Consider the following 13583-nt stretch of genomic DNA (forward strand, 5'->3'; position numbering starts at 1 on the left):
GCTGTCAAAACAGCAGTTAGGGAGGCCAAATTCCGCATGGAGGAGTCTCTAGCAAAGAACATCCAGAAAGGAGATAAATCTTTCTTCAAGTATATCAGTGACAGAAATAAGAACTCTGGGATAGTACGTCTCAGAAAACCAGACAGAGACTATGTAGATACAGACTCGGAAAAAGCCCAACTGTTAAATGAATACTTCTGCTCAGTCTTCACCCGCGAGGCGCCGGGAATCGGCCCTCAGCCACAGACAAGGGATAAATCAGTTGACCCATTTAGTAATTTCAAGTTTACACCCAGCAGCGTCTACTGCGAGCTGTCAAAAATCAAAAGTCAACAAGGCAATGGGGCCTGACAACCTACACCCTAGGGTGCTCAGAGAGTTGGGTGATGTCATAGCGGAACCGCTATCCGCGCTCTTCAATCTCTCCCTTAGTACAGGTAACGTCCCGATGAACTGGAAGACAGCTAACGTCATTCCACTCCACAAGAAAGGCTCCAGGATGGAGATGGCAAACTACAGACCAGTGAGTCTCACATCAATAGTGAGCAAACTAAGGGAAACCCTAATCAAACGCGAATTGGATAGGATCATGGACGAAGAGAATCTACGGGATCCCCGCCAACATGGATTTACTAAGGGGAGATCCTGCCAATCCAACCTGATCAGCTTCTTTGACTGGGTGACGAGGAAACTGGATGTTGGTGAGTCCCTGGACATCGTCTACCTGGATTTCAGCAAAGCATTTGATAGCGTACCACACCGCAGATTGCTGAGCAAGATGAGTTCTTTAGGTTTGGGTGACACATTGACCAATTGGGTTGGGAACTGGCTTGGAGGTAGGCTTCAGAGGGTAGTGGTGAATGGCACCCCCTCCGAAATGTCAGAGGTGATAAGTGGAGTGCCACAGGGCTCCGTCCTGGGCCTGATCTTGTTCAACATCTACATAAGAGACTTTACAGAAGGGCTCCGAGGTAGAATAACATTATTCGCTGATGATGCCATACTAAGCAATGTAGTGAGCAAAAGCACAACAGACAAAAATTCAATGGCAGACGATATGATGCATGACCTACTTCTACTGGAACGCTGGTCTAGGTCCTGGCAACTCAGTTTCAATGCCAAAAAATGCAGTCATGCACCTGGGAAGCCGAAATCCATGCAGGATTTACACCCTAAATGGCGAGATCTTGACAAAAACTGAAGCAGAAAGAGACCTAGGGGTGATTGTCAGGGAAGACATGAAGTCTGCAAATCAAGTAGAGCAAGCTTCATCCAAAGCAAGGCAAATCATAGGTTGCATACGCAGGAGTTTCGTCAGCCGTAAACCTGAAGTCATTATGCCACTGTATAGATCCATGGTGAGACCGCACCTGGAGTACTGTGTGCAATTTTGGAGGCCACATTACCGCAAGGATGTGCTGAGACTGGAATCGGTCCAGAGAATGGCCACCAGGATGGTCTTGGGACTCAAGGAGCTCCCATACGAAGAGCGGTTAGGGAAGTTGCAGCTCTACTCACTCGAGGAACGTAGAGAGAGGGGAGATATGATCGAGACATTCAAGTACCTCACAGGTCGCATCGAGGTGGAAGAGGATATCTTCTTTTTCAAGGGTCCCGCGGCAACAAGGGGGCATCAGTGGAAAATCAGGGGCGGGAAACTGTACGGTGACACTAGGAAATTCTTCTTCACCGAAAGGGTGGTTGATAACTGGAATAGTCTTCCACTTCAGGTTATTGAGGCCAGCAGCGTGCCAGATTTTAAGGCCAGATGGGACAGACATGTGGGATCTATCCGCAAAGATAGATAGGGAGGGTTATTGGAGTGGGCATACTTGATGGGCCGTGGCCCTTATCTGCCGTCTATTTCTATGTTTCTATGTTGCTATGAAGTGAACTTTTCATTTCCAAAATTTAAGTCTTATGTTGAAAACTCATTTTTTTCAATTTGGCATTTAATTTGAGGTAATTTTTAGGTTGTTAGTGGGCATGAGAAGACTGCATTCAGGAGACCACAACAAAAAGAGGGCTTTTTTCTCTTCAATATTTAGATTAGGTCTTTCTTATTGATAATGACATTCTTTTCTTGGTTTTTTTTTTTTTCCAAGTATTTTTATTACGTTTCTAAAACAAATAAAGTGTACAATTATTGAATAAAACATAAAACAAATCAACTGTGCATATCGTGCATATTCTATGTATAAAATATATATAACTGATATATAAGACTATCACACACATATCAGTAAATGTTATGTCTGCCTGCATGCAAGCATATGAGAGAACTTCCAATGAGCATTACTTAATAATTATGTTGAGAAGATGATCAGTATAATCTTTATACCATATGATCTAAAATACTGATTGTCAGTGGTCTAAATTACAATAAGATTGGACCGGACTCCAAATTTTAAGGAATGATCTAGTGGAATGAAGTTTTTCTGCTATTACACTTTCAAACTTGCTAGTAATATAAACTCTGTTCCACCATACTATGAATTCTACCTTAGCCAAATTCTTCCAGCAGTGCAAAATGTTTTGGATAGCCAGAAACAGTAGAATATTAAGCAAGCAAGTGAGCGTTGGGCTCCGTTAGGGATTGTGTGAGACTTTGTTGTCCTAGCACAATAATTTTGAAATTTAACGGTTCATGGATCTTCAGTATGGAGGACATGGTGCTCCAAACTCTCTGCCAGTGTATCGTAAGCAGAGAGCATTGAAAAATCATGTGGGGTAGTGTACCCACTGATTTCTCACAGGACCAACATAGATTAGAGGCTTTATGTGAAAATTTAGCAATCGAGGTAAAATTACATTATTCGCCGATGACGCCAAACTATGCAACATGGTAGACAACCGCACAACAGATGAAAGCACAGTGCCCGACAAAAGCTCAGTGCCCGACAGTATGATGCAGGACCTACTCCTGCTGGAGCATTGGTCAAAGACTTGGCAACTAAGTTTCAATGCCAAAAAATGCAAGGTCATGCACCTTGGCGGCAAAAATCCATGCAGGACTTACACCCTAAATGGTGAGATCCTAGCAAGGACTGTAACAGAATGTGACTTGGGTGTGATCATTAGCGAAGACATGAAGACTGCCAATCAAGTGGAGAAAGCTTCATCCAGGGCTAGACAAATCTTGGGCTGTATCCGTAGAAGTTTCGTCAGCCGTAAGCCCGAGGTCATAATGCCGTTGTACAGATCCAAGGTGAGACCCCATCTGGAATACTGTGTACAATTCTGGAGGCCACATTATCAAAAAGATGTGCGGAGAGTTGAGTCGGTTCAGCGAATGGCCACCAGGATGGTCTCATGACTCAAGGATCTCCCGTATGAGGAACGACTGGGTAAGTTGCAGCTGTACTCACTCGAGGAACGCAGAGAGAGGGGAGACATGATCGAGACGTTCAAATATGTTACAGGCCGTATCGAGGTGGAAGAGGATCTCTTTTTCCTTAAAGGACCCACGGCAACAAGAGGGCATCCGTTGAAAATCAGGGGTGGGAAATTTCATGGCGACACCAGAAAATATTTCTTCACCGAAAGGGTGGTTGATCGCTGGAATAATCTTCCACAACGGGTAATTGAGGCAAGCAGCGGGCCGGATTTTAAGAAAAGATGGGATTGGCATGTGGGATCTCTTCATGGAGGTAGTTAGGGGGTGGGCCATTAGTGTGGGCAGACTAGATGGGCCGTGGCCCTTTTCTGCCATCATGCTCTATGTTTCTATCTTTTGCGGTGTCCAGTGAGCCCAATGCAAGAGAAATATTTCGACTGAAGGATTGAGGCCGATCTAATCGACTTAAATTTTCTGGTCCATACTTCTTGCCATATTTTATCATCAGCAGGTATATCTTTTCTTGTTTTTAACTGATTTGATTGTGTTTTGTAAGCTGCATTGAATTGTTGTAAACTGAGGGATACCAAATATATAAACATAATAAGGTGGCTTAATTTTGGAAGGAAACATATAAGAGCTGTACAAATGTTAGTGCCAGTTGCACTCGGGTAGGTGAGTTATTTTTGTTTATGCTATATTCTCGTTATTCATTGACTTTAATTTGTTCGTGGAGTTCCCGTTTCCTCCTTGCTATTTCTCCTATTTAAGGGTTTGTGAATTGCTTTAGTAAGAACTGCGGAGGAGGGGCTATGCCCAGGAACAAAGAGGTGGAGTGAAGAAAGCTTTGGATGCCTTCTCCAATTATTACAATTATGGGATATAAACTCTACTGTCCAGACTACTATTCCCTTCTACTAGAAAGAAGATTATTGAGGTAAGAATCTAATCTTCCCTAATCCATGTGTGCATACAAATACTATTCCTTTTAAGTGTTAAAGTTTAAGTTACAAACCCTGAATATTTCACTTATGAGGCGTAATCATTGTAGTCCAGTCAAAGAAGGTAATATATGGAAAGGTAGTTTTGGAAATAATAACATTGAAAATACGAAGGGGTGGACACCAATGCTGACTGTCAAATTCTAGCAACAGTTAGAAGACAGCCTGGATGTACAATTTCTAGAATGAGACCTAAAATATGAACTGCCGCCTTGCTATTGTGCAGTATCAATAATGCACAAGTATAGAGAATGTTATCTGTACTGCTTGATCCAGTACATTTCTGCAACATCAATGTGTGATCTATGTATTTTCCTGTATCCTGTAGGGTGTGGAGTATAAGGTTGGGAAGTTTCCATTTGCTGCTAACAGCAGAGCCAAGACCAATGCAGACACAGATGGTCTGGTGAAGATTCTTAGTCATAAATCAACGGACAGGATGCTGGGAGCACACATTTTAGGAGCAGTGAGTATACCTCTCATCTGTTCAAATCCCAACCAGGATTATTTCTAGGAGAAATAGTCAGTAGATCAGTACAGTTGATGTGTTAAGATTTCAGTCTCAAGCTCTTTGAAATGTTGTATTTGTGTAGATATTTGCTGTCCTTTAGAAGTTTGCTTGTCATACAACGCAGATTGGGCCAATCTTATTGGCTAGAGTAAGGGTTCTGGAGTACAGGACTTAAAAAAATAGCCAGTTAAAAGGCTTGCATTGGAGCTTAGGGTTTTGATATGTGTGTGTTTTTTGACAGTTGAGAAACTTAGGTCTCTTGCTTGATGTATAATGGAAGGTACCTGCTTGTGCAGGAGTGAAAGCATTACAGAATATAATAGTTGATTTTTTGTCTTGTATCTTGTTGCCTGCAATGTGAAAAATGGATGGGATTTTGGAAGATTAGGTGGTTGGTTTTTTAAAAAAAAATTTCCATTAATGATCCCTACGTAGGACAAATCACTAGCATCTAGACTTATTGGGGTGGGTCAGTAGAGTGGGCAGACTTGATGGGCTATAGCCCTTTTCTGCCGTCATCTTTCTATGTTTATGTTTTCTATGTTCTATCAAACTGCGCTAACAGTTTTTAGCGCGGTGAGCCGCGCTGAATGTCCGCGCTACTCCTGACGCTCATAGAGTTCCTGTGAGCTTTGGGAGCAGTGCGGGCCATTCAGCTTGGCTCACCATGCTAAAAACTGCTAGCGCAGTTTGATAGAAGAGGACCTTATAGTATTCGCAATGAGGGACAAATTGTTTTAAATCTGCTTTATCAAATTTGGATCCGAAGCAAGCAATACTGCCAAAAAAGCTAAGGAGACGTGCATTTTCTTTCTTAAAGGGTGCTGGCGAAATGGTGAATGAAGCTGCTCTTGCTATGGAATATGGTGCATCTTGTGAAGATGTGGCCAGAGTGTGCCATGCCCATCCAGTAAGTGTGAAAAATGTTCATGTAGCATCCTTTTTCGGTAAATAATCCCCTTTGAGTCTCTGCCCCTTACTCTTTCCTGTTAATGAGTCGTCATAAAGAGCCTAAAGCAGTGGTTCTCAAACCTGCCCTGGGGGACTATCAGTCAGTCAGATTTTCAGGACATATGTAAATAGGCATGAGAGAAATTTAGCATGAATTTGAGGTAGTAAGCATGCAGATCTCTCATGCATAATTCATTAATCAAACTTAAGAGGGTGTCCAATAATGAAAACACCCCCCCCCAATAAATTAAGATACTTAATATAAAAATATATATGATTTCTAGTGCATTTTATCTAGTAGTCCTGAATGCTACAGTTATGCATCTGAACCTGCAAGTTGCTTTCAGAATATCACTCATCTTTCAACTCCATCTCCTTCCCAATAGGCTTGCTCAGAGTTTCTTCTGCAAGCAAGTTGCCCACATGTGTTTGTTTCTGATCTGCTCTTCCATTTTATTGTTTTGGGGGTTTTCCCCTGTCATTTTAAGTTTGAGACTTGGTGCCCAGAGGTTTCCTCTTAGGACCTCTGCATGGGAGAAGACGCAAACTCACACAGCAGAAGTCTGCTGCTAGCAGGATCTGCCCTCGGGGACACCTGTCTACCCAGAGAGTGGTAGAAAACTTGAATGCTCTTCCTGAGTATGTCATAGGGGAAAACACCCTCCAGTAATTCAAGACAAAGTTAGACAAGTTCCTGCAGAACCGGAACGTACGCAGGTAGGGCTAGTCTCAGTTAGGGCGCTGGTCTTTGACCAGAAGGCCGCCGCGTGAGCGGATTGCTGGCACGATGGACCACTGGTCTGACCCAGCAGCGGCAATTCTTATGTCTAGCCAGCTTGCTGTAATAGTTTTGGAGCTTGGGTGCCGTCCCCTCTGAAGTTGCTCACATCCCTGATTTATCAGGAGCTTGAGCGCAGGCTTTTTGGCTGGGATTAATAGCGAGCCGATTGCGTGGACTTCCTCCCATTGCGGCGAGAAAGTTCCCGGGGGTTGAGACTTAGTCTGACATTGCTCCAACTGGTAGCTTGTAGACCAAATTCATAGAGCAAACCTCTGAGGCAGAGTTCTTTCCATTTGTTCCAGCTGCACTTCTGAGTTGAGGCAGTTAGGCGCTACATGGCCCAGTGAGTAAGGCTATTATAAATCGGGGAAGGGGGGTGTCTCTAAAACTGAAATTTAAGGGTTTCTGGAGCCAAAGCTAGGGTCTCCCTCCTTAACCCCTTTCCCTGTAGTTTAACTTCAGGGGAGCGCACCTGGAACCATTTCTGGCATGAATTCGCTGATGGTGGCCATCTTGGAGGCTTTAGGAAAAAAGACTGTTTCAAATCCATCTGCCTCAAGACCCCTCAATTTTGCTTAAAATCAATAAGGATGGACCTCTCGGGCCTTTCTTACCCCTGTATCATTAGGTTTCAGGTTTATTTAAAATTTGATATCGCTTATAAAACTTCTAAGCGATGTACATGATAAAAACAAGGTCGTCATATTACAGATTAAAAATCTGGACAGAATCGGACAAGGACTAACCTGATACAAAAGGGACTCGGATAGAACTACAATAATTATAGAAAAGAAACAAATATGGGAAAATACAATTGGGTTAACAAGGGGAAATGTCTATAGCCTAATTTGACTTCAGATCTTAAGCCTGTTTTCTTAAGAAAAAGTGAAGCATGGAGCTTAGATTTAAACATCAAAGGCATCTTTATACAAGAGAGACTTCAGGGAGCTCTTGAATTTATCTAGAGACGGCACTCCTTTAAGGAGAGAAGGCATGGTGTTCCATAGTTGTGGTGGATATACTGAGAATATCTCGCGTCTCCTTGTGTTAATAATTTTTAGAGATGGTATTGTAAGTAAATTTTGATCCACAGATCGCAAGGTCCTAAAGGGAGTATACGGAATTAATGATTTATCGAGGAAAGCTGGAAGGTTTGCCTGTCAGATTTTGAAACAAAGGAGTAAAATTTTATATGTTTTACGATGTTGAATTGGCAGCCAGTAGGCATTTCGTAGAAGAGGCGTTAAGTGGTCGAATATTTTTGAATTTGTGATAATTTTTATAGATGCATTTTGGATTAACTGCAATCGCCTTACTTGTTTCTGAGTGATGTTTTTATATAATGAATTACAGTAGTCCAATTTGGATATAATGAGGGAATGAATGAGGGTATTAAGTGCAGCTGGTTCTAGGACCTTTGCAATTGACCTAATCATTCAAAGTTTGTAAAAACAATTTCAATACTAACGAACTGATTTGTTCAGAATAAGATAATTTTGGGTTTAAGATCATGCCAGGTTTGTGCTGGATGGTTGGTCGAGGAGCATCCATGTGCCATGGGGAAGGGGCAAGAGTTTTGGGCTCAGCCTCCTCTGAGGCCTCCAGGGCTGGGGATCCACAGGAGGCTTGATTCCAGGGAAGAGATCCTTGCCAGAGCCCTCCGAAGGAGATTTGGCGAAGCACAATGAGTACTGCAGAGCCCAGGAGGAACTCCAGAGAGTCTCTGTTAGGGTGATCGAGAACCCCTGTGCATAGCTTCACCTGGATTGTGTGAGCCTAATGTGGAATCCTTATTTAAACTGCTGGAGTCCCCCAGCATCTGCTGAATGCGTGACAGTAGTGGCGGCACTGGGGATTAGTCCTCAGCAGACAAGGTCCCAGAACTGGATCAAGAGGTCCAGTTTGATTTCGACTGCGAGGATGGAAGGTCTGATTCCATGCTCTTATTGCCCCAGGATGCAGTTTCCCTGGCAGAGTCTGGTTCTCTGCATGAGACCAGTGGACAAGAATCACTGGTGGCCCTGGACCAGGGGGAAAATCCCATGGTGTGGCAGCTGTTCAAGGACAAAACAGGGGAAACAAAACCACAACCTCAAAAGCACAGAACAAAAGTAGAATTGTCCCAATCAGAATGGTGCACAACAAAAAGTGTCTTTCAACTCATCTGATAAATCCAAATGCTTTTATTCATCCAAAATTCATAAAATGACTCTGTGACTCGACATGCACATGTTTCAGCCCAAGCGGCTTGCCTCAGGAGTCTGCGACGTTGCGATACGTCTCTCCAAAGCAGCATTTTGTGAGATTGTGCACCTTTTATATACTCGAAGAGTCATAAGACTTCTGAGGCAGGCCGCTTGGGCTGAAACATGTGCATGTCGAGTCGCAGAGTCAGTTTATGAATTTTGGATGAATAAAGGCATTTGGATTTATCAGATGAGTTGAAAGACACTTTTTGTTGTGCACCATTCTGATTGGGACAATTCGACTTTTGTTCTGTGCGGCAGCTGTTCAAGGCATCAACGCTTCCAGGCATACTAACTAGTGTGCCCTGTGAATTGCAGCTGGAATTTTCACCAGCCTGCACATCACTGTGCTCGATTATGAGCAGCTCAGTGACTCCGACTGTGATCTTTCCCTCGCATCCTGACTTCATAAAGCTAGTCACTGGCCACTGGGAGTCTCCAGAGGGGTACCTGCCATGCTTGTCTCAGCTTGGAGAGAGAGAGTTTCTCTGGCCTTTCACCCAGATGTGGTAAGATTCTTTAAAGGGGTTCTCAGGTAGCGCCCTCTGGTGCGTCTACCATTCCCATCCTGGAACCTTAATACTGTTAGCGATTTATATTGGCGAGACAAGTATCTTAGTTACAAGCTCTTTCTTGCAGGGAGTATTTCTTAAGAGTACAGAAGTAGGGCTGTCCTTGCACATGGTTCTGTCCTTTCTACTGAAAGTTGTCTCTGCCTTCCACATCAGTCAGGAAGTCCATTCCCCCCCCCCCTTTCAGCTTACAGGGTTGAAGGAAAAGGACAAAATATTGCATTTGCTAGACGTCAGGAGAGTGCTTCTTCGTTACCTCAAAGTTAACCAATTGAGTTTAAAGTCTCTGATCACCTTTTTGGTCTGTCCAGTCATGCTAAGAAAGGCAGGTCTGTGTCCATGGCCTCAATTTCTAGATGGATTAAAATGGCAATTTTCTTTGCATATATGGGCTGTGGTAAGCAGCCGGTGATTACATTGAAGGCACACTCCACCAGAGGCTTGGGCAGTCTCCCCCATGGGGATTTGTACAGCAGCGTCATGGTCTACTCTTCATACCATTACCAGGTTCTAAAGAGTAGACATGGCAGGCAGGAAGGAAGCCTTTGGGTCCTCGGTATTAAAGGCAGACTCCAATAGTCTTGCCCTAGACTCGGGGGACTAGCATTCAGGACTACTAGACACATTGCACTAGAAAGAAAGATTAGGTTCTTGCCTCAATAATCTTCTTTCTTTTATGTATCTGGTAGTCCTAAAGCCTGGCCTGTGAGTAGGCTTCGCCTGCCTTTGGTCTTAATTTCAGTCTGTGTCTTTGTCTCTCATTAAGCTGAAAAAAAAAGGAAATACCAAGTTTGAGTTTCTGCTTCTGAACAGGACATGCGAGTAGCTACAAGCTCCTTAAATGTTAGGTTCTGGTTGCAGTTTTATATAATTTGGTAATGTTTTACTGGTTTCAGAGCAGAATAAACTATAGTGTTCAGGCGTTCTTCCCGTTACCCTCCTTCTAGTGATGTCTTCCATTATAGTGACTCGACTGCTTTTATACAAACTGAGGGGGCAGGAGGGAAGCCACCTGAGAAGGAGGCGGAGTTGAACGATGAGTGATATCATTCTGCAAGACAGATGCATAACCCTAGCATTCAGGACTGATTATTATCAAGGTAAGAATCTAATCTTTCTATGTTCTCAGAAACTAAGTGCCTATATGAAAAAAATCAGGGAAGAGCTCTCTTCCAATTACTGCACACAGGAATAAAAAAAACAATGTATCAGTTTGAACAGTCATTTTGTATAAAAATCAATTTCACTGTGGCAATCACTTATCTGATAGCAACTCACAAAAAAGAAAAAATATCTTCACTACTCACCGCGGCTTAAAATCCTCTTCTGCAATCCTGTTTCACCAAATAATCGGCTTTTTCAGGAGCAACCAGAAAACCCTATTAACTGCCTTGGTGGTCCTTGCGGTCATATTTCAGAGTAGCTGGCCTGCGGCACTAGGGACTTCACAAGCAGGTTATATTTTCAGGGGGTTCACCATAAATTATGCACGAGAGTGACTTGCATAGGGGGGAGACCAGTGTAGGCATCTTGTGCGCATTAATTGTAGATAGCTTGAACACTTGAGTGGCTCGTCAGGAGTTTGAGTTGGTAACCACTGGCCTGCAGATTTTTCTCTTCTTTTGCCCATCGATGAGGGATGTGAGCTGCTGAGGTAATTTTTAGGGTAACTTGAATCTGGAAATTGCACTGATAAACCTGAAGATGCTGGGTTTCAGAATAGCTTTGTATGAGGTAAACCAAAGTAGAGAACGACGGGGACAAATTTTTCCCTGTCCCCGCGGGAACTCATTGTCCCGTCCCTGCCCCATGCCTGCAAGCTCCGTCCTCATCTGCACCAAACACTTTAAAATCATAAATGTTCAAAGTTTGTGCGGTTAAGGCTGAGCTTACAGGAATGGGACAGGGACAGTGCCAAAACGTGTGTGGATAGGGGGGGAGAAATTGAGTTCCTGCGGGGATGGGGAAAAATTTGTCCCCATGTCATTCTCTAAACCAGGGGTGTCCAACCTGCGGCCCGAGGGCCGCATGCGACCCTGTGAAGTATTTTATGCGGCCCTGATTGAGGGCGATGCAGTGTTTTCATCTGCTGCCCCCGGGTGTTTACCGTCTTGCCAGCTCCCTCCTGTGTCTTGCTGCAGCATTTGCACGGTTGTGCAGCCCCAGAGACCTTTTTTTCGGCCAATGCGGCCCAGTGAAGCCAAAAGGTTTGACACCCCCTGCTCTAAACCAAAGGTTGCAGTCCCTCTGATTATGGATGTACATCGCTGGTGGAAGAGCAGTTTCATGTGCCAGCCCAGTTCAGTAGTCTCTCTTGTTTTTTCCCTCCTGGACTGAAATGATTTATTTCTTCTATCTACAGACCGTCTCGGAAGCCTTCAGAGAAGCAAATCTGGCTGCATCCTTTGGCAAAGCCATCAACTTCTAGAGGGGGAAGAACCTCATGTGTACATAGATTTCTACTGAATTGACTGTTGCATATTGGAGGGAATAAGTAGTCATTTTGTCTAAACAACTGCTATTTAATAAACAAATTAACAGTAGCTTGAACTAAGAACTGTTAAATGTGCCCTTAAACCAATTTAAATACTTTGCCACCGAGCCGTTTTCCCTGTAGTCAGGGGACACAGGGTTGTAATGAGCCAGAGTGGAGCCATCAATTTGTGAACTAGGCCATCACTTACATCATATTCAATATTTGAAGCTCTCTGCTGGGCAGCAAATCATGCTGATGACATACAACTCCATGACATATTTTTTTCACATGCTAGTGCTATAAAATTCCTGGTTTTGCTGCTGTCCAGCTGAAGAGTTTGTGAAAATGATGGGCTTGTACTTCTACAACAAGCTTTGCTTAGAAAATAGTATTTATGACAGACCACGTAATTTATAATCCTATGTTTCATAAAAAAAAATGTGTGCGGGAGGTAAATATTCAGCCAGCAGCGGTTGGGGATTTTTGGCCACCAGCAGTGTTATGCTGGGGCTATTCAATGCCAAACCATGTCCTAAATATCTGGGAATGTGAAGCCAGCTATAACTTTTATGCGGTTAAGGATAATATTCAGCGCTTAACTGCATATGTGATCTTGTAGCTATCTTTCTTCCTGCAGTGGCCAAATACTGACAGAAGAGGATAAAAATACTGAGCTTCATAATAGAAGATTTAAGGGTTAGAAATGAATGTAACAGACTGTTTTTTTTCATGGAAAGAGTGTGGCGAAATAGTTAAAGCTTCAGCCTCAGCACCCTGAGGTTGTGGGTTCAAACCCACGCTGTTCCTTGTGACCCTGGGCAAGTCACCTAATCCCCCAGGTACATTAGGTGCATTGTGAGCCCACTGGGACAGACAGAGAAAAATGCTTGAGCACCTGAATAAATTCATGTAAACTGATCTGAGCTCCCTTGGGAGAACAGTGCAGAAAATTGAATAGTGTGAAAAGTTTAAGCTCTGACAACCAGAGCTGGTATTGTGACATCATAATGCCTCATTCCACCAATGCTTAAGAGCCAGCTTCATCAGTGATGTCACAATAGCTCGACTGTCCTATGGCTTACTTTTACTACATTTTGATTTCTAGGGTGGTGCAGTGGTTAAAGCTACAGCTTCGGCAGCCTGTGGTTGTGGGTTTAAACCCACGCTGCTCCTTAAGACCCTGGGCAAGTCACTTAATCCCCCCCATTGCCCCAGTTAAATTAGGTAGATTGCGAGCCCACTGAGAAAGAGAGAAAAATGCTTGACTACCTGAATAAATGCATATAAACTGTTCTGAGCTTCCTTGGGAGAATGGTATAGAAAATTGAATAAATAAGAGGAGGCTTCCAGGAGGTTGTTGAGAAAGCTTGGACGCAGAATTAAGAATCTTAAATTGTGAAGACACGAAGAATCAGCAATAAAGGTCAACAGCAGGGGAAACCAGTAGTAATCTGAAGTTACCAAGATGGAAATTTGGTAAGCTGGATGTCACTTATGATCCTTATCTGCCCTCATATTCTGATGTTTGTGCTGGAGCTGAGGAATAGGATAAGGGAAAAACCTTTTACTAGTGACTAGAGAATGACACGGTGACAAAATTCATCACCGTTCCCGTCCCCGCGGATAACCGCAGGAAACCATCTTCATGTCATTCTTTAAGGAGAGAGGGAAGAATCAGAGTATGAATGGCCACAACCACTGACCCTCA

General features: G+C 43.4%; 1 protein-coding gene across 1 annotated transcript in view; it reads left to right on the forward strand.

Annotated features, from left to right (window-relative positions):
* Positions 1-11949, forward strand: part of DLD (dihydrolipoamide dehydrogenase) — a 39290-nt gene extending 27341 nt beyond the window's left edge. The window contains exons 12-14 of the mRNA XM_033959736.1: positions 4667-4804; positions 5670-5759; positions 11762-11949. Of these exons, the coding sequence (XP_033815627.1) occupies positions 4667-4804; positions 5670-5759; positions 11762-11827 (294 nt within the window). The 3' untranslated portion in view covers positions 11828-11949. The remainder of the gene's footprint in view (positions 1-4666; positions 4805-5669; positions 5760-11761) is intronic.
* Positions 11950-13583: the final 1634 nt, after the last annotated feature.

The sequence above is a fragment of the Geotrypetes seraphini genome, chromosome 9 (assembly GCF_902459505.1).
Source record: "Geotrypetes seraphini chromosome 9, aGeoSer1.1, whole genome shotgun sequence".
Lineage (NCBI taxonomy): Eukaryota > Metazoa > Chordata > Amphibia > Gymnophiona > Dermophiidae > Geotrypetes > Geotrypetes seraphini.